Source organism: Diplotaxodon limnothrissa, linkage group LG6, assembly GCF_057381915.1.
Source record: "Diplotaxodon limnothrissa isolate DT_005_m linkage group LG6, D_limnothrissa_male_GT1.1, whole genome shotgun sequence".
Lineage (NCBI taxonomy): Eukaryota > Metazoa > Chordata > Actinopteri > Cichliformes > Cichlidae > Diplotaxodon > Diplotaxodon limnothrissa.
The window spans coordinates 43,190,793-43,218,040 of NC_140601.1; the positions used below are offsets into that span (position 1 = coordinate 43,190,793).

The 27,248-nt window shown below is 44.4% G+C and overlaps 2 protein-coding genes across 4 annotated transcripts in view; both read left to right on the forward strand.

Moving 5' to 3' along the window:
- Positions 1 to 27,248, forward strand: part of LOC146631304 (NLR family CARD domain-containing protein 3-like) — a 54,167-nt gene that overhangs the window by 1,203 nt on the left and 25,716 nt on the right. The gene's annotated exons all lie outside the window — the stretch shown is intronic.
- Positions 397 to 13,006, forward strand: LOC146631305 (neoverrucotoxin subunit alpha-like). 3 transcript variants are annotated; one of them, XM_085355254.1, is made up of 5 exons: positions 397 to 2,083; positions 5,860 to 6,033; positions 8,449 to 8,622; positions 12,286 to 12,332; positions 12,474 to 13,006. In XM_085355254.1, exons 1-5 carry the CDS (start codon positions 465 to 467, stop codon positions 13,004 to 13,006), a joined length of 2,547 nt encoding a protein of 848 aa, XP_085211380.1. In that variant the 5' UTR covers positions 397 to 464. The 3 variants fall into 3 exon arrangements, with proteins under 3 accessions (XP_085211380.1, XP_085211382.1, XP_085211381.1); XM_085355256.1 differs by lacking the exons at positions 397 to 2,083; positions 5,860 to 6,033 and adding exons at positions 6,279 to 6,355; positions 6,547 to 6,720; XM_085355255.1 differs by lacking the exons at positions 397 to 2,083; positions 5,860 to 6,033 and adding an exon at positions 6,583 to 6,720.

Consider the following 27,248-nt stretch of genomic DNA (forward strand, 5'->3'; position numbering starts at 1 on the left):
TTAGCTAACCAAGCGACGAAACCTCAGCACTTCAAACCCCCCACACCATCGCTTTGGCAGTTGTTGCTAGCTGTATGCTGCCGTAGCTCAGTCAAAAGTAACTCAGGGAAGGATTTCAGCATGCTCAAGTCAAAAACTGGACTTTTCTCTACCAGCTGTATCAGAATAGCCTGATCAGTAAGAGGATTTAAACTGCTGGATTAATGGGAAATTTACTTATGTCTTTAGAGACACGTCAACATGTGCAATCAATAAATTGAGATTCTTACTCCTCTGTTCCTTTAGGAATTCCCATTGGAGCTTTTCAACATCATCTCAAATCTTTCTTGTCAAAGAAGTTCCAGCATGTGTTTGAGGGCATCGCTAAAGCAGGAAACCCGACCCTTCTGAATCAGATCTACACAGAGCTCTACATCACAGAGGGAGGGACTGCAGAGGTCAATGATGAACATGAGGTCAGACAGATGGAAACAGCATCCAGGAAACCAGACAAACCAGAAACAACCATCAGACAAGAAGACATCTTTAAACTCCCACCTGGAAGAGATGAACCAATCAGAACTGTGCTGACAAAGGGAGTGGCTGGCATTGGGAAAACTGTCCTAACACAGAAGTTCACCCTGGACTGGGCTGAAGGCAAAGCCAACCAGGACTTCCAGTTCATGTTTCCATTCACTTTCAGAGAGCTGAATGTGCTGAAAGAGGAGAAGTTCAGCTTGGTGGGACTTGTTCATCACTTCTTTACTGAAACCAAAGAAGCAGGAATCTGCAGCTTTGAAGACTTCCAGGTTGTGTTCATCTTTGATGGTCTGGATGAGTGTCGCCTTCCTCTGGACTTCCACAAAACTACAATCCTAACTGATGTTACAGAGTCCACCTCAGTGGATGTGCTGCTGATAAACCTCATCAGGGGGAAACTGCTTCCCTCTGCTCGCCTCTGGATAACCACACGACCTGCAGCAGCCAATCAGATCCCTCCTGGGTTTGTTGACATGGTGACAGAGGTCAGAGGGTTCACTGACCCACAGAAGGAGGAGTACTTCAGGAAGAGAATTGGAGATAAGAAGCAGTCCAGCAGGATCATCTCCCACATCAAGACTTCACGAAGCCTCCACATCATGTGCCACATCCCAGTCTTCTGCTGGATCACTGCTACAGTTCTGGAGGATGTGCTGGAAACCAGAGAGGGAGGACAGCTGCCCAACACCCTGACTGAGATGTACATCCACTTCCTGGTGGTTCAGGCCAAAGTGAAGAAGGTCAAGTATGATGGAGGAGCTGAGACAGATCCACACTGGAGTCCAGAGAGCAGGAAGATGATGGAGTCTCTGGGAAAACTGGCTTTTGATCAGCTGCAGAAAGGAAACCTGATCTTCTATGAATCAGACCTGACAGAGTGTGGCATCGATATCAGAGCAGCCTCAGTGTACTCAGGAGTGTTCACACAGATCTTTAAAGAGGAGAGCGGACTGTACCAGGACAAGGTGTTCTGCTTCATCCATCTGAGTGTTCAGGAGTTTCTGGCTGCTCTTCATGTCCATCTGACCTTCATCAACTCTGGACTCAATCTGCTGGAAGAACAACAAACAACCTCCAAGAACTCTGACACAAGAGAATCTACAGAGAAAAACTTCTACCAAACTGCTGTGAACAAGGCCTTACAGAGTCCAAATGGACACCTGGACTTGTTCCTCCGTTTCCTCCTGGGTCTTTCACTGCAGACCAATCAGACCCTCCTACGAGGCCTGCTGACACAGACAGGAAGTAGCTCACAAACCAATCAGGAAACAGTCCAGTACATTAAGGAGAAACTAAATGAGAATCTGTCTGCAGAGAAAAGCATCAATCTGTTCCACTGTCTGAATGAATTAAATGATCGTTCTCTAGTAGAGGAGATCCAGCAGTCCTTGAGTTCAGGAAGTCTCTCCACAGATAAACTGTCTCCTGCTCAGTGGTCAGCTCTGGTCTTCATCTTACTGTCATCAGAAAAAAATCTGTTTGAGTTTGACCTGAATAAATACTCTGCTTCAGAGGAGGCTCTTCTGAGGCTGCTGCCAGTGGTCAAAGCCTCCAACAGAGCTCTGTAAGTAAACATGTGGTCACAGCTATTTTTTAAATTAACAGCAAACAGGTATCCACAACTAACAAAAGAAACATTACTGGGTGCTTATATCTGTAAAATCAGTAAAACTATTAAATGATCATCAGTAGTCACTTTATGCAAAGTGACTAGAAATTGTGAGTGTTTGTGAAATATTTCGAAGTGTAACCTCATCACTCAGGCTCCATTCAAGCCTCTATCTACACCACAAGCGTCTAGACTCTGGGCGGGGTCCTGCTCTAATCCCCGTCACCACTGGGAATCCATTCTGAGATGGGCCATCGGAGTCTTATCGCAAAATATCTCTATCTGAATTCTGTACATCAATACATTTTTTTCCCAAAAGGTGATTCTGTTCATCTGGATGTAGCGTTTTCAATGTGCTGTAGAAACAGTACATTTGCACACTGACCTCACATCCTAGTGAAAGAACAATGGTCTGTGAGGTCATTTCCTTGATCATTAATGTACAAATTATTATAAAGTTGCAAACTATTATAAGGCTTTTTATGAAGTTGAGGAAACCTGCAGTCAGTTGATTTTGAAGAACTTTTTTGGATGAGTGACAAAATGTTTCTCCCACTGGAAACGCTACGTCCAGATAAACAGAATCAACTTGTTGGGATTTACCTACCTGGATAATTGAGCATGCATCAAGACAATAAATCGTGTTCAGTTCCTTCTAATGGCCTCTAACTCGTTTTGCTTGTGGGTTCCTGCTGCCAGCCCCAAGAAGAATCTCCCTGCCTTTATTTTCTACAGCTTTGTCTTGTTACCCCCATTTCCATTTCCCCGATTAGTCTCGAGTTCCACTTCAATGTTTGTTATGATTTTGAATTTAGCGTGGTATTTTATTATTATGTGGACTTTATCAGTCAATAAATACCTTGCTTCTTCTTAGTTTGCCTTCTGTATCAAGCACTTTTGGTCCTATTTCACAAACTTTGTGATCCTTCAGATTGTTAGAGAATGCCATGACCAGTATGGACCCAGGAGAGAAACCATTTACACTGTGGAAAATGAGGCATCAGTGCCGACTTTATCTCACCACTTTGAGTGACCCTGATGTAAGGAGTTTGGTGATTGCTCTTTTTGCTTCTTGGAAATTATTCTCACAGAATTCTTTACTGCTCCAACCTGCCTGCCTTGTCCGGACTGGCCATCCTTCTAACCCTCAGTCGAGGTCACACCTCTATCTAAATTCCACACACCTGGGTTCGTCAATGCAAAGTCAATGAATGGTGCTAGATACCAGGATGATACCTCTTCCTTTTCCTCATGAACCGAGCCGGTCTGCTTGAACCAGCACCTTACTAGAGTCGAGTCAGCCAATTGTAATCTTGTAAGATGCTTTTATTTTTCTTGGAGTCTGTTCTTCCCGTGTCTGAAATGATGACTCCAGAAATTGTGCCTCCTGTTCCTGAACTAGCTAATCTTGAGGTTGCTCTTCCTGGGCCTTAGCTAGCTACCCCATATATTTTGAGCCTCTGCCTTAGCCAAACAAACTGGAGCATATGAGTCCTTTAATGCCTGAGCTTAAATAACCAGAGAAATGTTAATACAAACTTGAGCATTTTATGGTGCCAGAGATGTGCATCCTGATCTTGATCTTAAAGGGAAGCTGGCTGAACAAAAGACTAAGGCCACTGCTGCTAATGTGCCTGCTCTGCCTTTGTGGCTGGCTACAGGTTTAACTAACGGATGGACTCTCCTTTCCAGCACTCTGGCATAGACTTTCCGGGGGGGCTGAGGAGTTTGATCCCCCTGTAGTTGGAACACACCCTCCGGTCCGCCTTCTTGAAAATGGGGACCATCAACCCGGTCCAGGGGTACTGCCCCTGAACTCCAAGCAACATTACAGAGGCGTGTCAACCAGACAGCCCTACAACATCCAGAGCCTTTAGAAATTTGGGGTAGACCTTATCCACCCCAGGAGCTATACCACCACGGAGTTGTTTAACTGCCTCAGTGACCTCGCCCCCAGAGACTGGCGGGTCATCCCCTTCGTGATCAGACAAGGAGGTCCTCGAAGTATTCCTTCCACTGCCTGACTATTTTCTCAGTCGACGTCAGCTGCGCTCCAATCGCACTATACACAGTGCAGTGCACCTCTCCAGAGTCCCCTGACGGTTTGCCAGAATCTCTTCAAGGCAGTCTGAAAGTCTTTTTCTTTTTTCTTTTTTTTTTGGCCTCTCCGAAGTCCACCATTTGGTTCGGGGGTTACAACCACGACAGGCACCAACCACCTTGCGGCTGCAGCTCAATGCAGGATAGGATAGGATGGTGGTGATAGGATTACAAATTTGATCATCAACGTGTGGCCGAGAGCGTCCTGGTGCAATGTGCACTGGACACTCTTATGTTCGAAGATGGTGTTCATCATGGCCAAACTGTGGTTTGCACAGAAGTCCAACAACAAAACACAACCAGTGTTCAGATCCGGGAGGTTATTACTTCCAGTCACGCCCCTCCAAGTCTCACTGTCGTTGCCCACATGAGCATTGAAGTCTCCCTTTGTGACAACAGAGTCCCCAGGAGGAGCACCCTGCAGTACCCTACTCAGAAACTCCAAGAAGGCTGGGTACTCTGAACCGCCACTTGGCGCATAAGAAGGTCAGGACCCGTCCCCCAAATCGTAGGCGCAGGGAATAAATTCTCTCGTCCACTTGGAGCGGGGGCCCTGGTGGACCGATCCCCTAATCATGAACCAGAAATGATTTTTCTTAGTATGTTTAAAGTTTGTTTTCAACTTCTAATCAGCAGGTGAAGGAGGTGTTGTTTACAAAGAAAAAATGCTGCTTTTCAGGATACTTCATTCAATTTTCAAGGAGGAGCTTCATAAAACTAGCCAGTCAAAGTTAGGGTTGGGTCTTCTCCACACTGCACTTCATAAAGTGCTTTACAAACCTGGACATTATGACTAACAGGTGGATCTTCTAGTTTAAGTGCAGCTGGCCGGACACTATAGAACCACTTATAGCTAAAGAGACACAGTGAAAGAGGACAGTATATTCTTAGTTTGTAAACATCAAGCTCAGTGTTGCAGCCAAAGACAGAAAACAAATGATGCCCTTAACATCCTAGGACCTGGCATCCACATATGTGGAAATCACATTTTGGGTTTTCTAGACCAAAATACTAAATTGTGCTCTACAAGGGCCTGATATCCACTTACGTGGACATTATACTGCCACTGTTTTATCAAAATTTAAAACGAATGTCCTCATATGTGGATCTCGTTTTTCTCAGGAACAAAAGTCAAGTAAAAAAAAAATCTGGTAATTCTTTGGTTTTGCATATATCAGGTCTCAATCAGCCCAAATAGCAAAGTGAAATTATAAATGCACGCCATGAAAGAGTTCGGGTCTTAGGAGGTTAAAGTGATTTTTAGTTTTAATGTCCCCTTTCTCTGAGTTATTCATTCTCTCACTAACCAGCTAACATTAACTAACGTACGTCTATTAGCTGCAACCAACCTAACACATGACTTCATGTCTTTTACTGACACAAGATAAACATGTTTTTAAAACTTAAATCCAACTTCACGGACAGTGTTAAATCTGTCTGTTTTTTAGACTCCATGATGTAAATTTGCTAGGAAAAGAAGCTAAAGAAGCTTGTTTCCAACAGGGGTCATTCCATCTGATTTATTTTTTCTTTATAATTTTAAGATTAAAAAAATATATATAAAAAAAGTTACAGTCCAAAGCTGTGATATGATGATTGAAATCAGAAGTGATTTCATTATGATTTTTCAGACTTAGTCTCTGTAACCTGTCAGAGAGAAGCTGTGAAGCTCTTTCCTCAGTTCTCAGCTGTGAGTCGTCTAGTCTGAGAGAGCTGGACCTGAGTAACAGCATCCTGCAGGAATCAGAAGTGAAGCTTCTGTCTGATGGACTGAGGAGTCCACATTGTAAACTGGAAACTCTCAGGTCAGATCATCTGGTATATATATATATATATATATATATATATATATATATATATATATATATATATATATATATATATATATATATATATATATGTATGTGTGTGTATGTGTGTATGTATATCAATGTTTTTTCTTTTTCCTCTCAGATTGACTGGGTGTAACCTCTCAGAGGGAAGCTGTGAAGCTTTGTCCACAATTCTCAGCCTTCAGTCCTCTAGTGTGGGAGAGCTAGACCTGAGTAACTCCAACTTACAGGATTCAGGAGTGAAGTTTCTTTCTGATGGACTGAAGAGTCCAAATTGTAAACTGAATTCTCTTAGGTCAGGTTACGTGGTAATCCGTTTTTCATCAACTGACATCATTCACAAATTAAAAATTTCAGCCTCATCCATTTATTCTATCTTATTAAGGAATTAAGGGTTTCTGGGAAAGAAAACGGATTAAATATTGCTAAAGGCAATAACAGTCCATTACACCTGACAAATATATTTGTTTCATTGCTGTTTTTCAGACTGAATCACTGTAACCTCTCAGAGAGAAATTGTGAACCTCTGTCATTAGTTCTCAGCTCTCAGTCCTCCAGTCTGAGAGAGCTGGACCTGAGTAACTCTGACCTGCAGGACTCAGGACTGAAGCTTCTGTCTGTTGGAGTAAAGAGTCCAAACTGCAGACTGGAAACTCTCAGGTCAGGTTTCAAACATTTTCACTGGTGATCATATGCTATCTTTATTATATTGTTGCATAAAGATGTGTATAAAACTGCCAACTGACCTTTCATTTACCTTTTGGGTGGATTTTTAGGATCTGATGATTTTTCATTGTCACAATTAGGGCTGCTCAATTAATCGAATTTTAATCTCGATTACGATCTGGGCTTTCAACAATCATTAAAAATGACTGAGCTGATTATTAGCCCCTCCCTCGTGCTTTACTCTCATGCTGCTCCGTGTGGCAAATCGAGCGCACCTCTCTGCATTTCGAACACGTGTCACAACTATTAAGAGCAGCGGTCCCCAACCTTTTTTGCGCCACGGACCGGTTTGTGCCCGACAATATTTTCATGGACCAGCCTTTAAGGTGTCGCGGATAAATACAACAAAATAAAACCAGTACCGGTACCGAAAAAAAGAAGATTTGTTCATAACACACGTGAAAAGACCCAGGAAAACCGAGTAAACGATAAAAACTATAACAAAATAACGCTGAAAACCGATAAAAACCCTGAAAACTATACATTTCACACCTGAGCCTCAACTCTCGCGGCCCGGTACCAAACGACTCACGGACCGGTACCGGTCTGAGGCCCGGGGGTTGGGGACCGCTGATTAAGAGGACCCGAGGGAAGCTCGGAAAGCTAAGCAGAAGTTATTTGGAGAGGAGAGTGACTGCCGTTGGTTGAAAAGAGAGGTAAAAAAAACTTCAGTGGTGTGGAAACATTATGGGTTTAAGTATATTTTGTGTTCATATTACATATGAACACAAAATATATGTTTATAAAGACAATGTCCAAATTATATGTTTAGGTGTGTATTATTTTCATTAATGTGCAGTGAAAGGTTTAATAATACCGCAGCTCCACATTTAGATATAATAGTTCAGGAAACTAGAAATGCCACTCTCACTAAAATTCTATTAGAATGATTCAGGTTTGTGAGAATTTTGAAAGAAAGGATAATCTCATTAATTGAGTGTTTCCTTCCCTCTATCGCCAAAGCACTTGTTAATATGTTTATTGGCGACTGTCAAACCTTTGAGTCACCGAGCAGCTGAATAGGTGAATAATGTTAACATGCTCTCGTTAAAATGTAAGTCAAAGTTCCTCTTTAAAACTCCATTATGTGTTATCAAAATCCTTAAAGTTCATCGAAAAACAACAGCGATCAAAACATTCCAGGCTTGAGCGATCAGCAAAAGTCGACTTTGCCCATCACCCACTCATTCAAAAAAAATTCCCCCGGGAGGCGAACAGGTGCTATAGTAATCACTACTACTATTACCAACACCACGTGACCCAAAGCTACGCCTATCCACAACATTCAGGCCCCTAATTATTACATCCTTACAGTAATAATTACACATCCGACATACACGACATACACTACATCACATCAGAGACACCCAGTGAGACAACATAACATACTCAAAAGTCCACCAAAGTAATTTTCTTTTAGACAGCTTTTAGACATCATCTTTCTGGAACAGACCAGGTGGTAATCACGGGTTGGACTTGAGGAGGAGGAGGTGGTTTGGCGTTAAGGTTTCCAAATCATTTGGATTGGTGGATTCCAGCATAATGGGTCTGCCTGGAAGTCCATCTTGAACTGCTGGAATGGGTGTAAATGGATAGATGTTATTGTATCTGACAAACAGAAAATCATTGTTCACAGATGGATTGTTGTTTGTGTGTCTGCAGTGTGTCAGGCTGTCTGATCACAGAGGAAGGCTGTACGTCTCTGGCCTCAGCTCTGAGCTCCAACCCTTCTCATCTGAGAGAGCTGGACCTGTGCTACAATCATCCAGGGGACTCAGGAATGAAGCTGCTGTCGGCTGGACTGAAGGATCCACGTTGGAGACTGAACACTCTCAGGTATGGAGAGAATATCTGGTAGAGGAGGAAGAGCTGGAGACATTTCCTCTGTCCTTCACTCACTTCCTGTTTGTTTCATGCAGATGTGGCATGAACAATTATGCGTGAGGTCTCCAGGGAGAACTTCCCCAGGAACAATCTGTAGATATCTCAGTATTTTTAACAGTGCAGATTGGATTTCTTTCTTTCTTTTAATTGTATACACAGACCACAGACATATTTATCCTAGATTAAAACATCCACCAGAAGAAGGAAGAGGAAAGGAAATGAAAAAAATATTAGCCTACCTTTGTCAAAAGAAAAAATAAGACCTTATAAAATTATTATTTTATAATCATGGCTGTGGTAGAAGCTGACAACTACAGGGAGATGTTTTTGGTACATTTAAAGTAAAGCAGATGTGCACAAATGTTTTTAAGTATTTCAGTGCTTTTCATAGACAAATGTCACAATGTGCTTTGAAAAGCAAACACACTATAAAGTAATGGAACAGAAAACAATGGAAGAAATACATTTAGAGACGATGTAACAAACTTGTTATCATAAGATGGTTTATGTGTATTTATGTTCAGTTTTTAACCACTTTTGAATTCTTTATTTTGTCTTTTAACTTACAGTTACTTTTCACAATGAATTCACAATGTAAATCGAATTGACTATCAAACTAAAAAGCATGTCACACAGCTTGAGTGTCTGTTTGCTGTTCATTGTATACACTCTCTGCTGCTGTGTTTGTTCTGTGTGTGGATGCTGCACTGACTCAAATTTCAGAAGTCATGTACAGTCGTGGCCAAAAGTTTTGAAAATGACATAAATATTAGTTTTCACAAAGTTTGCTGCTTCAGTGTTTTTAGATCTTTGTGACAGTTGTTTCTGTGATGTATCAAAGTACATAGGCTTTTATTGACAATTACATAAAGTTTATACAAAGAGTGTGTATTTGCAGTGCCGGTGATTCTATTTCAAGACCTCTGTCAATCAGCTTCTGGCCCAAGTCCTGACTGATGGCTCCCCATTCTTTCATAATAAATGTTTGGAGTTTGTCAGAATTAGTTGGGTTTTGTTTGTCCACCTGCTTCTTGAGGACTGACTACAAGTTTTCAATTGGATTAAGCTCTGGGGAGTTTCCTGGCCATGGATCCAAATGTCAATGTTTTGTTCCTGAAGCCACTTAGTTATGACTTTGGCCTTATAGCATGGTGCCCCATCATGCTGGACAAGGCATTGTTTGTCACCAAACTGTTCGTGTATGGTTAGAAGAATTTGTGTCGGTGGATGTTTTGGTACTATTCTTTATTCATGGCTGTGTTTTTCAGCAAAATCGTAAGTGAGACCACTCACTGAAAAGCAGCTCCACCCATGAACGTTCTCAGGATGCTTTGCTGTTCGCGTGAGACAGGACTGATGGTAGTGCTCACCTTTTCTTCTCTGGACAATCCTTTTTCCCAGATGCCCCAAACCATCAGAGAAAATGACTTTACCCCTCAGCAGTCCACTCGCTGTACTTTTTTGCAGAACATCAGTCTGTCCCTCATACTTTTGGGGGCGAGGGGAGAAGTGGTTTCTTTGCTGCTGTTCCTGATACCAGGCCATCCTCCAAAAGTCTTCACCTCACTGTGGATGCAGTGTTAACCATGATTAACCACAATGATTTCAAACCTCACCCAGTAGCGGTTTTAGATACGGGCGACACGGGCGGTTGCCCGGGGCGGCATCACGGGCATCGGCAAAAAAAAAAAAAATGCTCATACTCATGCTGCCCTGACGTCATGCCAGCGCACATCGGGAATGGCATAGGCAGCGATTGGTTTTCTATCGCTGGGAGTAAGGGCGCCCTCCGTTTGCGAGGTGCGCCTGCTGCTTGCGGCACAGGGAGGAGAGGGCGGGGCGGTGGGGGATTCTCTGACCAGCTGGAGCAGCATCTAATAACCAACTAACAAAATAAAAAAAAATAAAAACAAACCAACAAACACGAAAACACCAGACATCATGATACAGACTTGTATTTTGCACCGATGTTTTTTTCGAAATTCTATACGCGAAAAGTGAGCACGAGAGCCCTCGGTGCGCCTGCGCGCTGCTGAAGTCAAAGTAAACTTTATTGTCATCTCTGCTACAGACAGTCCAGCATATAGAGACGAGACGACGAGGCTCCAGTTACAGCAGTGCAAGTAAACAAACAATAAATATAAGAAGAGTAAGAAAATAAATCTACACTTTAGGACTCGGGGGTAAAGGATCAATAACAATTTAAAATTTACAGTTTGATGATTTAAAGTCTCACACAACCCGTTGAAAGGGGCGGGGCCTGCTGCTTCCAAATAGAGCACATTTCATTCATAATGTTTTAAATCCAAGCCCATTGTGTATTCATGATTTGAATCCTGGGTTGTCTTAAATCTCAGAAATACACCTTAGACAAAGTGAATCTGTGAACTAAGGTGTAGGTTTATTAGGTTATGTTGTGGTGATCCTCGGGTTGGGGGATGGGTGTTCATACTGGAGTGCAAAATTAAAACCAATGGAAGATGGACAAGAAAAGTTCAAAGCCATCAGGTCCTCAGTTTAGAAAAAAGAGAAAAGAGGAGGAGAAATGAGCAAAAGATGCAGGTAAGCAGATGTGTCACTGGATAATGGCAGGTCACCCTGAAACAATCAGAATCAGAATACTTTATTAATCCCTAAGGAAATAATGTGGGTTACAGTTGCTCCAAGAAGAAATGGTAAAAAATAGCAACCGTAACAGACTAAACTCCAAACAATACATTATGTTACAGATTTTAATATTAATTAGTCAGTGTCAATTGTTGATTTGTCCTGTTCTCGTTGTATGACGAATTATGATGGCTGTTTGGTAGCCGTTTGCATACTATGCATAGTCTCTCTCTCTTCATATGTGTGTGTGTTTTTCTCTGGTGAAATTCAGTATGGTTCCGACAACAGTTTTATGTTAATGTACAATCCTTAATATGTTTTTTGTGTGTGTGTGTGTGTGTGTGTGTGTGTGTGTGTGTGTGTGTGTGTGTGTGTGTGTGTGTGTGTTTTGTTGGGGGGTGCGCCAAAGGGAGTGTTCGCCCAGGGCACCAAACAGGCTAGGACCGCCACTGACCTCACCCACATTTTAACAATTCCATTGCGCTATTCTAACTTGATCAGCATAACATAATGATCTCCAGCCTTGTGCTCGTCAACATTCTCACCTGTGTTAATAAGAGGATCTCAGCAGGTCCTATTATGGCAGTGATGGAAAGCAGTGGAATTGTGGTTTTTTTTCTAGGGGGGGGTTAGTTTACATGGCGAAGAGGGACTTTGAAATTCATCTGATCACTCTTTCTCACTCTCAAAACTTTTGTACACCACTGAACAGTAACCACACTGACACAAAGAGATGGAAAACAGCTGGCAGCAAAGGCAGAGAGGTGTCTTTTCCAGCTAAGCAGAAGAGGAATATAAAGATAATGAAGGTCACAGTTTGAATCAGTCACATTTCAGTCAATACAGTGGTGCACTGACAGATCCAGGATCAGTCCAAATCATCAGCAGTGTATTTGTGAAAATGTTGGACTGTTCCTTTATCAGTGTCTATCAGTCTGTGTATGAGAGCCATGTAATGTCCATGTGTGCATGCTGACTGTGCTGCTCTGACCCCCCTCCTCCTTTCAGGGTGGAGCCTGCTGGAGAACAATGGTTGACACCAGGTCTGAGGAAGTGTAAGTGTGTTTTTAAAGGGATTCATGAAAACAAAGCAGCACACATTCACATCTCTGATGTCAGGAGTCATCAAAGTGTCAATCAATGAACAGATGATGGATCAATAACTACAGCTGGATTGTGTTTGTTCTCTCCATCAGATTCCTGTCAACTCACAATCGACACAAACACAGTGAACACAAAGCTCCAACTGTCTGACAACAACAGGAAGGTGACACATGTGGAGGAGGTTCAGTCGTATCCTGATCATCCAGACAGATTTGATGTTTATCATCAGCTGCTGTGCACAAATGGTCTGACTGGTCGCTGTTACTGGGAGGTCGAGTGGAGAGGATGTGTTCATATATCAGTGAGTTACAGAAGAATCAGAAGGAAAGGAAACAGTAAAGACTGCGTGTTCGGATGGAATCCTCAGTCCTGGACTCTGAGCTGCTCTGATGATGGTCCTCAGTCTCTCAGGCACAATAACAGAACAACATTTATCTCCTCCTCCTCCTCCTCCTCTGTCTCTAACAGAGCAGCAGTGTATGTGGACTGTCCTGCTGGCACTCTGTCCTTCTACAGAGTCTCCTCTGACACTCTGATCCACCTCCACACCTTCAACACCACATTCACTCAAACTCTTTATCCTGGGTTTTGGTTCTATCCTGGTTCCTCAGTGTCCCTGTGCTGAGTGGAGTGTAAAGAGTGTCGTCCTGTTAGAGAAACACTCTGACTGTTGGATAGATAGTTCAAGTTCAAGTTTCAAGTTCAAGTTCAAGTTCAACTTTATTGTCACTTCAACCATATACAGTTTAAAAATACACAGTGAGGCGAAACAACGTTCCTCCAGGAACCAAGGTGCTACAAGACAAGTTAGTGCAAAAATAATAATAATATATAATATATCTAGTAATAATATTGTGCAAAAGAGCATTTACAGGTTGGTGTGTGCGATGGTTTGGTGGTGTAGGTCAGTGTGTTTGCGCTTGTGTTGGTTAGTCAGTCCAGTCTCAATGTTTTGAGGTATTTGAGTTAAGCTGAGTGATAATGTTAGTGTATGTGTGTGTGTGTGTGTTTATCAGTCAGTCCCTTTTTGCTGAGGAGACGGATGGCTTGTGGAAAAAAGCTGTTGCACAGTCTGGATGTGCGTGCCCGAATGCTTCGGTACCTTTTTCCAGATGGCAGGAGTGTAAAGAGTGTGTGAGAGGGGTGTGTCCGATCAGCCACAATGCTGGTGGCTTTGCGAATGCAGCGTGTGGTGTAGATGTCCTCAATAGAGGGTAGAGAGACCCCGATGATCTTCTCTGCTGTTCCCACTATCCGCTGTAGGGTCTTGCGGTCTGATATGGCACAGCTCCCAAACCAGACAGTGATGCAGCCGCTCAGGATGCTCTCAATAGTTCCTCTATAGAAGGTGGTCAGGATCGGTGGTGGAAGCCGGGCCTTTCTCAGTCTTCTCAGAAAGAAGAGACGCTGTTGGGCTTTCTTGTGCAGGGAGCTGGTGTTGAGGGACCAGCCGAGGTCCTTCTCCAGGTGTACACCCAGGAATTTGGTGCTGTCAACGATCTCCACAGAGGAGCCGTTGATGCTCAGCGGTGAGTGGTCGCCTCGTGTCCTCCTAAAGTCAACAACCATCTCTTTTGTCTTGTCAACATTCAGAGACAGGTTGTTGTCCTTACACCAGTCCGTTAGTCTCTGCACTTCCTCTCTGTACGCTGACTCGTCGTTCTTGCTAATGAGACCCACCACGGTCGTGTCATCAGCGAATTTAATGATGTGATTTGAACTGTGTGTTGCTACACAGTCATGAGTCAGCAGTGTGAACAGCAGAGGACTGAGCACACAGCCTTGTGGGGCCCCAGTGCTCAGTGTGGTGGTGCTGGAGGTGCAGTTCCCGATCCGTACTGACTGAGGCCTTCCGGTCAGAAAGTCCAGGATCCAGTTGCAGAGGGAGGTGTTCAGGCCTAACAGGCTCAGCTGTCCGATCAGTTGTTGGGGGATGATCGTGTTAAATGCTGAGCTGAAATCTATGTACAGCATTCGGACGTGTGAGTCCTTCTTGTCCAAGTGTGTCAGGGCAAGATGGAGTGCAGTGGAGATGGCGTCGTCCGTTGAGCGGTTATGGCGGTATGCAAATTGCATTGGGTCCAGTGAGGGGGGCAGCAGGGTCTTGATGTGTCTCATGACGAGCCGTTCGAAGCACTTCATGATGGTGGGTGTAAGTGCGATAGGGCGGTAGTCATTGAGACAGGACACAGAAGACTTCTTGGGCACGGGGACGATGGTGGTGGCCTTGAAGCACGTGGGGACAACGGCACTGCTCAGAGAGATGTTGAAGATGTCGGTGAGAACATTTGCCAGCTGATCAGCACATTCTCTGAGCACTCTGCCTGGGATGTTGTCTGGTCCAGCAGCTTTACGTGGATTGACTCTGCGTAGAGTTTTCCTCACCTCAGCTGTAGTGAGACACAGGACCTGGTCGTTCGGAGGAGGGGTGGTCTTCCTCGCCGCCACGTCGTTCTGCCTGTCGAACCGAGCATAGAAGTTGTTAAGCACATCTGGGAGGGAGCCGTCACTGTCACAGGCAGGTGGTGTCGTCCTGTAGTTAGCGATGGCTTGTAAGCCCTGCCACATGCGTCGTGTGTCGCCGCTGTCCTTAAAGTGGTTGTGGATTCTCTGGGCGTGTGCGCGCTTCGCCTCTCTGATGGCCCGAGAAAGTTCAGCCCTCGCTCTTCTAAGCGCCACCTTATCTCCCTCTTTGAAGACAGAGTCTCGGGTCCTTAGAAGTGCACGCACTTCCGCAGTAATCCACGGTTTCTGGTTGGGTCGTGAGATGATGATCTTGGAGACAGTGACGTCATCGGTGCACTTGTTGATATAGCTGGACACTGATGATGTGTACTCCTCCAAGTCAGTGAAGTCGCCGTAAGTTGCAGCCTCTCTAAACATGTTCCAGTCAGTGCTCTCAAAACAGTCCTGAAGAGCAGAGATGGCTCCTGCTGGCCAGGTTTTCACCTGCTTCAGAACCGGTTTTGATCGCCTGACGAGTGGTCTGTATGCTGGAATTAGCATAACAGAGATGTGGTCTGAGTAGCCGAGGTGGGGGCGGGGCTCTGCCCGATATGCGCCATTCAGTCTGTACATGTCTGTCTCTTTCACGCAGAAACACATTTTCAGATTCATGGATTCAATCAGTTGATGTTTTAAACTCTTCTAAATGATTGTAAACTTCTTCCTCTTCAGTCCTTTAAAGATGGAAGCTCCCATTATTCCAGGATCCACATGTTGTTTTTCTGTCTTTTTCCACTCAAAGCTTCACAGTGAATATCAGTATGTTGTGTTTCTCTGAAGCTCTGTTGTTCATCTCTTCATCTGAGCTATCACCCTCCCCTTGCTGTTCAACTGAGAACAAGGCACAATTTGCAATTGCATTAATCCAGGGTTCATTTCTCTCCCCACCGGAAGAATGGAAAGAGACGACGAGGAAGACCCAAAATAACATGGAGGTAGGGCTGGGCCATATTATACCGTTCACGGTAATACCGGTATAATGTTAGGCAACGATAGGAAAATGAAATATCGCGATAGAATATGAGTAAAACGCGCATGCGCAGTGCCTTTGTTTTCATACGCACATGGCCGATTGTTGAGTGAAACAGATGAACCAGAATTGGTTTGTAAAAATGGTGCAACTTCAGTGATGTGGAACTGGTTTGGTGTTTGTCCGTCAGATACACGACAAAGCACATTTTTTTGCAGAACATACAAGCGGCCGTCGTTATTGTCATATTTGTCGGATTAAGATGCTCTTAAATCTGGAAGTAATCTGGGTCCTAAACTCCGTATACTTCAGGTCAAACGAACACTGCAGCATCACTGAGAGTTAAAAACTGTCTAAATTCTTTCATCTTTAATAAAATGATCAGCATTGCTGCTTTACCAGGTGTAACTATGAAGTTTAACTTCCAGGCATCCATGAAAACAAAATGTATTACATTTAACGGAGTTAGAAGTTAGCAGGAAGCTAGCGGAAGTTAGCTCGCTAGTTTCGCTAGTTACCTAAGCATGATATAGCATGTTCTGACTGAGAGATTTCTGAAAAAAATCAAACGTACAGTTCTGCTATCACTTCCAACATAAATGAAGACAGGAAACTAAACAGCAGTGACGTTTGTAGGGTTACTGAAGTTGGGCTAGCTGGTATATATTGATGTGCTACGTGATCGCTAGCGACACAGCTATGTTAGCATAACATAAACAGTGAAGCTGGAGGACGAACACTAACACTTTTCCACCTATAAAAGTTAACGTTAAGGTTCCTGATAGTTAAAGACAAATGCAATCGCATGGCAGGATGCTGTAAACGGACCAAACTTCAGTCAGGAGAACAACTGAGATAATCCATCCACAATACGAGGTTAGTCATTAATATACTGCAACAACATGGGAATAGAGCAGCTGCCAGAGAATTCAACATTAATGAATCAATGGTACAGAAGTGGAGGAAGCAAGAAGAATGAGTTTAATAAAGTTTGATTTATCTGACTGCTTTGTTTTGCTTAATGTGCCTTATAATCCCGTGCACCTTATGGTCCGAAAAATACGTACTGCACACTGCAGTTTAATGTTGCAAAGCACCTCTTTTTAACTTCAGTGGATATTATACATGGTTATGCTCAGGATATGTCAGCCCATTTCTACTGGAAATGCCTTTTGGTTAAACTTTCAGCAAGGAATTTGCATTTGCACTGTTACATTTTTATAAAGCTTTAATGTACATAAAAACCAGCTTCTTGTTTAAGTGAAAATAAATGGAAGGTTGTCTTTTTGCGCTAGTAATGTTGTGGAGTTGTATTTTGTCTCGCATCAATTATATCGTCAGTTATATCGTTATCGCAAATTTTCAAATATATATCGTGATAAATATTTTTGGCCATATCGCCCTGCTCTACATGGAGGAGGACTTTCCTTGAAGTCCTTATCCTCCCTCGCTGGTGTCAGACACCAGCGAGGGAGACCCAGCAACACGCTCAGACACAAACTGGTTCATCACAAAGACAAAACTCCAAAACACAGTCTTAACAATGTGGTGTATGCTGTACAGTGCAGCGAGGAATGCCCAGACCTCTACATTGGAGAGACCAAACAGCCACTTCACAAGCGCATGGTACAACATAGAAGAGCCACCTCCACAGGACAAGACTCAGCTGTCCATCTGCATCTAAAGGTCAAAGGTCACTCTTTCGAGGATGCCAATGTTCACATTTTGGACAGAGAGGACAGATGGTTTGAAAGAGGAGTGAAAGAAGCATCTATGTCCACTGTGAGCGACCATCTTTGAACAGAGGCGGTGGTTTACGACACCAACTCTCTGCCATCTATAATCCAGTTTTGAGATCCCTTCCCAGACGCCTTAACACCCACTCACATCCTGGGCCATCTGACCTCAGGAATTCGCATGATAAGGTGGGGCCAGGTTTCACAATGAACTCACCCGAAACTCTGGCTGATTGGGACCCACACCCAGTTTCACACCTTGGCTCAGGCGATTAGAGGATCATCAGGGGGTTCTTTGTCCCTCTGTGGGGGGACACTCCCACTAGGTTTATATCTGGGACTCTCCACCATTTGACCTTAGAATTGAAGAAGCTTCTCGGATGAGAGGTGAAACATCTTCAAGCAACTTAAAGAAGTCCAAACGTTTTTCTTTCCAAGCTCCTTAGACTACGATGACCTGGATGACTGAGAACCTTCACAGTCACTTTCCTTGAAGATTTACGCTCGGTCGAACTGTCATGTGATGAAGCAACAACTGCTGCGATGGACCGGGTTTGATGGCGTCCACTTGTCGCCCAATGCGCCGATCAGCGCGAGAGGATCTAAGTCTAAGTAAGTTAATCCAGTGGTTCCCAAATTTTTTTTGCTAGACCCCCCTTTGTTTTACAAGAAAATCCCCCCTGGCACATCCACAACTACACAGGTATTTTTGAAAACGCAGTTTTTCTATGCATTTAGGCCTTTTGTCCACACATAATCACCGAAAATTGAGATTGTTAAAAACTCCTGCCAGGGTGGAGATTTTTGAAAACCCGTTTTTTGTGTTTTTGTGTGGAAAAGGAATATGGAGTTCGCCACGCAACATCAAAGGTGTGTGCCTTTTTTGACGTCACGCTGTTCGCCTGTAACAGGGCGGCCCTTAGCGGCTGGAAACACAGTGAGATGGACCGAGGCAAGTGTAGTGGAACAAATTATTTATTTGCTATACAGTAGTGATGGGACGTTCTGTATCGAGGCTTCGGAGCGTGTGTCGAGTAATGGAGGGGGCGTTTCCGCGAAGCGCGTATCGAGGCTTGCTTCATTTATGGGAGGAGCTGAAAATGATGACGTCCGAAGCCTCGCTGCCCGGCTGTACCACGTGACTGGTTCATGAAGTGGTTCGAACTTTGCCGCGAGATATGACAGCGATATAAACCCCTCAGACTTCATTCAAAATGTGGGTGTTTGATGGAGAGTTGCGGTTAGTGAGAGTTTGGAGACAGTTTGGAGGTTTATGAGAGTGAGGAGAGAAAGTCAGGAGAGAATGGAGGCAGCTAAGAAGAGGAGGATGTCCTCCCCTGTGTGGGAACATTTTGATCTTATTCCTCCCAACAAGGTATGTAAATTTCTACAGAAGATGTATTTTCATAATACTGATGGTGCAATACAATTTATGTTGAGCTGTCTTTACTTTTGTACAAGGTGAAGTGTTTTCTATGTGCCAGGGAGCTGGGATATAACAACAACACCTCATCCATGCTTAGGCACTACAGAGCTTTGCATGAGAATAAGGGGGACACCGATTGTGGAGCAAGACCAGGTGAGCCATCAAATGCAATGATAATATAGCATGCAGTAATGTTACTAAATGATATAACAATATTATACAGCTGTAATAAGTTACGTATGTGATATTTATATTTGTGCTTTATCTTTATTGTCTTTCCTCAGGAGAACAATCTCAAATAGATGAAGACCTGGTCAGCATGGTGATTGAGGACTCCCAGCCATTTAGCATTGTGGAGGACAAAGGATTCAAAAGATTTGTTAAATCATTAAATCCTAGCTATGTTCTCCCCACTAAAAAGGTCATAAAAGCAGTGAAAATTTAGTTTTTACAGAATAAAATGTGAACAGGCAGGACTGACGCCTCAGTGTGTAGCTGTCCATACCTCAACGTTACAAAAGCACAACCACTGTCCACACCCCAACCACACCTCACCTCACAGTAAATGATCATTTCCATTTCAAGCATTTCCAAATAATCATTTCCCATACTGCCACTATAAATATACACAGTATACTGCCATCACTACAATATACATGTTTTACACACTCCTTTTGTTGTTGACATTTACAGGCTGTGTGCAAAATGCCACACTCTTCAAATTCATGCCAGCTATTATTTTTACGTCCAGTAGGTGTCCTGCTAGAGCAAATGAAGCTTCATGAAGCTTCGCGTTGGGGTGAACCAATTGGATGAAAAGCTTCAGTGCTTCATGGGGCTTCATCTGCCCATCACTACTATACAGCTCTCCTTACAACAATTAATTTGTCGAGCTTCTTCACAGCACAAAAAATCCATCCTCTAATGACAACTGGCAGCCTTAAATATGTTCAGCTGTCACAGACTTAACCATTATTCCACTCTCAGGTAAATTCTTAAATCCCAACCTTCCACCACAGTATACAATATATTAATTAGAATAAATAAATACATTTTCACATTTACATATTAATAAATATTTCACACTTTAATGTTACACCAAACCCAATATTATAAAAACCCAGAAACCCAAGCACAAAAAGATTCACCACACTCTCTTTACCAATGGCCTCTCCCGGAACCTTTAAATGGTGTCTGGACCCCCAGGGAAACATTTGCCCAAACACCTTGAAGAGGACACAGGCAAGAAAGGTGAGTAATCATTATCTTACACTCATTTGCACCACTTTTATCCCTAGATTTCTTTCTTTTTTTTTTTTTTTCCACACACACTTGCATTAGTTTTCCTTACTGGTAAACCTTAATAACTATCTCAATCACCATTCTTCTCTCCTGACAGACAACCACCACATTCCTTGATGAGGAGCAGCTGTGCAGGATCTGAAATAAGGCTACCAAGTGATTTTAAAATTCCCAATAAATAGTCAATAAATATTTAACCTTCTTGTGTGCAAATCCATGCTTAAAGTGCAATGCTAAATAAAGTGCTTGATAAGGTGCTTTTAATAAAGTGAAAGGTGTGCTCTAAAGTGCTATACAGATAATATAAATAAATATAGTAAGGGAGTCCTCTTCCTTACATCGCCACATTATTGTTTACATGAGATGAATTTCTACAATGGCTGATAGAGACAAAATGCTGTTGCTGTTATTCTGACTATCTGCAGATTTTACATTTTTACATATACACACACAGTTACTGTCCCTCCATTTAGAAAGGCAGAGGCGTCAGAGTGAACTTCTACATTTAACACAGATGCTCTTACAACCAGTCCTGATTCCAACATCATCATCAGTGTTGGGTAAGTTACTTTAAATTAATAACTTAGTCACATTACTAGTTATTTCTATCAAAAGTAACTCAGTTACTTCAAGTTACCCGTTACTTTCAAAGTAACTACAGGGAGTGCAGAATTATTAGGCAAATGAGTATTTTGTCCACATCATCCTCTTCATGCATGTTGTCTTACTCCAAGCTGTATAGGCTCGAAAGCCTACTACCAATTAAGCATATTAGGTGATGTGCATCTCTGTAATGAGAAGGGGTGTGGTCTAATGACATCAACACCCTATATCAGGTGTGCATAATTATTAGGCAACTTCCTTCCCTTTGGCAAAATGGGTCAAAAGAAGGACTTGACAGGCTCAGAAAAGTCAAAAATAGTGAGATATCTTGCAGAGGGATGCAGCAGTCTCAAAATTGCAAAGCTTCTGAAGCGTGATCATCGAACAATCAAGCGTTTCATTGAAAATAGTCAACAGGGTCGCAAGAAGCGTGTGGAAAAACCAAGGCGCAAAATAACTGCCCATGAACTGAGAAAAGTCAAGCGTGCAGCTGCCAAGATGCCACTTGCCACCAGTTTGGCCATATTTCAGAGCTGCAACATCACTGGAGTGCCCAAAAGCACAAGGTGTGCAATACTCAGAGACATGGCCAAGGTAAGAAAGGCTGAAAGACGACCACCACTGAACAAGACACACAAGCTGAAATGTCAAGACTGGGCCAAGAAATATCTCAAGACTGGTTTTTCTAAGGTTTTATGGACTGATGAAATGAGAGTGAGTCTTGATGGGCCAGATGGATGGGCCCGTGGCTGGATTGGTAAAGGGCAGAGAGCTCCAGTCCGACTCAGACGCCAGCAAGGTGGAGGTGGAGTACTGGTTTGGGCTGGTATCATCAAAGATGAGCTTGTGGGGCCTTTTTGGGTTGAGGATGGAGTCAAGCTCAACTCCCAGTCCTACTGCCAGTTTCTGGAAGACACCTTCTTCAAGCAGTGGTACAGGAAGAAGTCTGCATCCTTCAAGAAAAACATGATTTTCATGCAGGACAATGCTCCATCACACGCGTCCAAGTACTCCACAGCGTGGCTGGCAAGAAAGGGTATAAAAGAAGAAAAACTAATGACATGGCCTCCTTGTTCACCTGATCTGAACCCCATTGAGAACCTGTGGTCCATCATCAAATGTGAGATTTACAAGGAGGGAAAACAGTACACCTCTCTGAACAGTGTCTGGGAGGCTGTGGTTGCTGCTGCACGCAATGTTGATGGTGAACAGATCAAAACACTGACAGAATCCATGGATGGCAGGCTTTTGAGTGTCCTTGCAAAGAAAGGTGGCTATATTGGTCGCTGATTTGTTTTTGTTTTGTTTTTGAATGTCAGAAATGTATATTTGTGAATGTGGAGATGTTATATTGGTGTCACTGGTAAAAATAAATAATTGAAATGGGTATATATTTGTTTTTTGTTAAGTTGCCTAATAATTATGCACAGTAATAGTCACCTGCACACACAGATATCCCCCTAAAATAGCTAAAACTAAAAACAAACTAAAAACTACTTCCAAAAACAAAAAAAATCGGCCCGGGCATTTTGACTAGAGGCTGGCCGCCATTATAGGAAAAATCATAAAGCCTTTGAATGAAAACAAACGCTGTTGTGGCAGTGATGTACACGGTTCTGTTGGTATATATGTATCAATCTATCAATCATATGTTGTAAGCTTCAGATAATTATTTATTAAAAGCGAGACATTTTAAATGAGAATAAGAAAGAAAAGTATTTCCTTGTGCCCCCCTTTCCCTGTTAATGCTCTACCTGCCCCCCGACAAAACTTTGCTAGACCCGCCCCTGCACAGTTACCAGCTGTCAGCTACTTAGAAAAGGATCCTGGGGTTATTTGTCTCTCAGAAACAGTTCATAACTTCCCTTCAACTCATTCATGTTAACTAAAAGGTAAACCTGTTTCTCCATCACAGATCTGATGATTCAGTAAGGACATCTCCTGGTTTCATCTTCATGTTTCCCTCTCACCACATATCCAAACCGACATCATGACCAGCAGGTTTACTGCTGTGGCTCCAGCAAACATCAGCTGATACTAGAAATTAATATTAAATAAATTCTAACAACAGCTGATCAAGCTTAAACGTGCTGCTGTTGTTTAGCGCAACATCTGCTGGTTTCCTCTTTCTTTCGATAAACAAACAAGAGAGAAAAGCCGATCAGCTGATCATTGATCAGTTTCATGATTGAAGTAGCAACAGGAGACGGAGGGGGGAGTATGAGAGAAGAAGAGGCAGCTGTGCAGCGTAAAGATGCAGAATAAATCCAGCTTTGTGTCTTTTTCATTGTAGCTGAAGTTCGCGACAAACTGTTCTTTTCAGCTCAATACGAAACGCGTAATATTTTCTCTGAATTCGGGACGATTCCGAATTTTTACGGGACGGTTGGCAACTCTACGAACTAACCTTATGAATAAAATAAAGTTCACTATCAGCAACATCATAGCACCCACCCAGCTGTATAGAAACTCCATCATGCTAGCTAGCACACAGTACGAGTTATTGTAACTGACGGTAAAAAGTCAGCACAGCGAAAATAAACTCCACCTAAACTTGGTTCATATCTGACCCAGAGAGACTGCAGGTCATAACTTCTTACCTGAAGTTCAGTTCACCTGACACTCGGACCGGCGGCCGCCTCGGGTCTCTGCTCCTCCTGCCTCCCATTTCCCTCATCCACCTGCTGGCCTCCACCACTTGCTAATGTTACTGAATCTGTGGAAGCTGCGCAACAGCCACCACCAAACAATTGAGTTATTTTTACACATCTGCCAGCATCTGGCCAATCCACCACCTTTCATTGTTTATACTGTTACGGAAAAAAACAAAAAAAACAAACATTCGCACATCAAAACGAAAAATCATCATCGGCCCACCGGGTCCAGCTATGGCTGCATATGTGTTTAGTAGTAATTTGTTTTTGTAGAGGGCTAGCATAGCAACTGTTTTCGAGGGCATTGCCATATTGGAATCCCGATTTCTCTGACGAGGCTAACCAGAACGCCGTTTCCTGGAGTGTGACATTATTCCCAGGTCCGTGTTCCGAGGTAAGTCGAACGCAACACGAATCTAAATCCCAGTAACGATTAATGCCTTCCTGATTTTAGCATAATAACTAGTTACCGTGCTCCATAAAATTATGAACAGAATCAGTAACAAAGGGCAGCCCTGGCGGCGCCCATCACCCACCAAGAACGAGTCCAACTTATTGCCGGCTATGCAGACCAAGCTCTTGCAACGGTCGTATAAGGACTGAATGGCCCGTATCAATGGGCCAGACACCCCATACTTCCGAAGCACCCCCCATAGGACCCCCTGAAGGATACGGTCAAATGCTTTCTCCAAGTCCACAAAACACATGTAGACTGGTTGGGCAAATGCCCATGCGCCCTCGAGTATCCTCGAGAGGATAAAGAGCTGGTCCAGTGTTCCACGACCAGGACAAAAACCACGTTGTTCCTCATGTATCTGAGGTTCGACTAGTGGACGGACTCTCCTTTCCAGCACCCTGGCATAGACTTTCACAGGGAGGCTGAGGAGTGCGATCCCCCTGTAGTTGGAACACACCCTCCGGTCCCCTTTCTTAAAGATAGGAACCACCACCCCGGTCTGCCAGTCCAGGTGTACTGCCCCTGATCGCCACGCAACATTGCAGAGGCGTGTCAACCAAGACAGCCCTACAACATCCAGAGCCTTCAGGATCTCGGGGCGAGCCTCATCCACCCCAGGGGCTCTGCCACCAAGGAGTTGTTTAACTGCCTCAGTGACCTCGCCCCCAGAGACTGGCGGGTCATCCCCTTCGTCATCAGACTCTGCTTCCTCCACGAAAGATGTGCCAGTGGGATTGAGGAGGTCCTCGAAGTATTCCTTCTACCGGCCAACAATTTTCTCTGTCGAAGTCAGCAGCGCTCCAATCGCACTATACACAGTGCAGGTAGAGCACTGCTTTCCCCTCCTGAGTCGCCTGACGGTTTGCCAGAATCTCTTCAGTCCGAAAGTCTTTTTCCATGTCCTCTCCGAACACCTCCCACAAACAAGTTTTTGCTTCAGCCACTGCCCGCGCCACGTTCCGCTTGGCCTGTCGGTACCTATCAGTTGCCTCCGAAGTCCCACAGGCTAACTAAGCCCGATAGGACTCCTTCTTCAGCTTGGTGGCTCCCCTCACCTCTGGTGTCCACCATTTGGTTCAATGGTTTCAACCATGACAGGCACCAACCACCTTGCTCAATGCAGCAGCTTCAGCAATGGAGATACTGAACGTGGTCCATTCGGACTCAATGTCCCCAGTCTTCCTCGGAATACTGTTGAAGCTCTGCCGGAGGTGTGAGTTGAAGATCTCACTGACAGGAGTTGCAGGTGAGAAGTTCAGGATTGTGTTTGGAAGTAGCCAACCATAGGCGGGTCGCTCCTCAGGTAGAAGAGAATAGTAGATCCCTGATCGCCGACACCAGAGCCATGCCAGCTTGTAATTAAGTGAATGACACCTCGGATCTTGGTCTGCATTGGCATAAAAAGCATGTCTAATAATAATAATAATAATAATAATAATAACAATAATAGTACCAAATATAAACAAACTTTAGAAAGCTTCAAAATAATGATTTTAAGCTTTTCTGTCATGATCCTGGGTCCTTTTGACCCAGCGTTTTGTGTTTTCTCTTCGCGATTTTGGTTCTGTTCTTCCTCTGGTTAGTGTTTACTCTGTTCTGCCCGTGTGTTCCTGTATCTAGTCCGCGTTTCTTAGTTTGTGTCCTTTCATGTGTAAGTTCCTGTTTTATTGTGAAGGTCTGTGTCTTATGTGAGTGTTTTCAGTTTGCCTCCCTAGTCTCGTCATGTTAATTACTCCCAGCTGTGTCCCCACCTGTATGTAATCCCCCTGTGTTCTCTGAGTGTATTTAAGTTGTGTCTTCTGTCATAGTAGTTGCTGGTTCGTCTGTGTTGTTTCCCCTCGGTCTCCCTGTATGTATTTCCCCGGACCTCCCTGCACCGTCATTCTTGGTTTGTGTTGTTAGTTTACCCAGTTTAGGTTTCAGTTTCATGTTCCTAGCGCCTTTGTTGTTTGCATTTTTGTTGTTAATAAACACTCACCTGCACCAGAGCTGCCGCCTTTTGGTCCTATATATATTCCACACGGCTTGCCCCCGCAAACCGTGACAGAACGAACCAGCCACCATGGACCCAGCGGCAGTAAATCCGTCCGAGGAGCTCCAGGACGACATCACATACAATGTGGAGATCCTTCTCAGCCTATGGCTGGAACATCCCCCGGAAGAGCTTCGCCGCGCAGCAGAAGACCGGCTGCAACGGCTCTTTTCCGGCCTGCCATGGCTATTGGACTCGCTTCCTCCGACCATGCAGGCTTTTCTCCGGCTCACACCGCACCTTCTCTCAGCCACTCCTGCCTCGCTGCCCGACTCGCCGGATGTGATCTTGCCCGGCCCGTCGGAGCCGTCTGCGGGGAGGAGACGCCGATCGCGCCGCAAGCGCGCCACCCCACAGCTGGACGTTCGGACTTCTAATTCGCCGGCTGTGGTGAGTGAGGACTGTTTTCCATTTGCGGACTGTATGACTGTTCATTCAGGGGCGGTGTTCTGTGCGGCAGATGACTTTGTGAACAGCATATCACCTCCCCCGCAGCCACTCTCAGCCCAGTTAGCTCCCGCGCAGCCACTCTCAGCCCAGTTAGCTCCCCCGCAGCCAGTGCCACCCTCAGCTCAGTCTCCAGTGCCACCCTCAGCTCAGTCTCCAGTGCCACCCTCAGCTCAGTCTCCAGTGCCACCCTCAACTCAGTCTCCAGTGCCACCCTCAGCTCAGTCTCCAGTGCCACCCTCAGCTCAGTCTCCAGTGCCACCCTCAGCTCAGTCTCCAGTGCCGCCTGTAGCGCAGGCCCCAGTAGCTCCAGTGCCGCCTGTAGCGCAGGCCCCAGTAGCTCCAGTGCCGCCTGTAGCGCAGGCCCCAGTAGCTCCAGTGCCGCCTGTAGCGCAGGCCCCAGTAGCTCCAGTGCCGCCTGTAGCGCAGGCCCCAGTAGCTCCAGTGCCCCCGCTACCCGTAACTCTGGCTCCAGTAATAGTGGTCTCACATACTCACTCCATGCAGGGAGAAAGTATAATTTTACCTCAAGGTGCTTTTTGTAGTTCAGCCGCCTTTGGCACAGTTTGCCGCTCCAGGGCTTCCCCAGAGGCTAGGTCCCAGTCCTCAGCTGATTCTGGACCCCTGGAGTTTAAGCAGCCACCCGAGGGACCGCTCCGGCCTTCGTCTCTTGTCTCCGCTGGAGGGTCCGACGGACCGCTCCGGCCTTTGTTTCCTGTTTCCACTGGAGGGTCC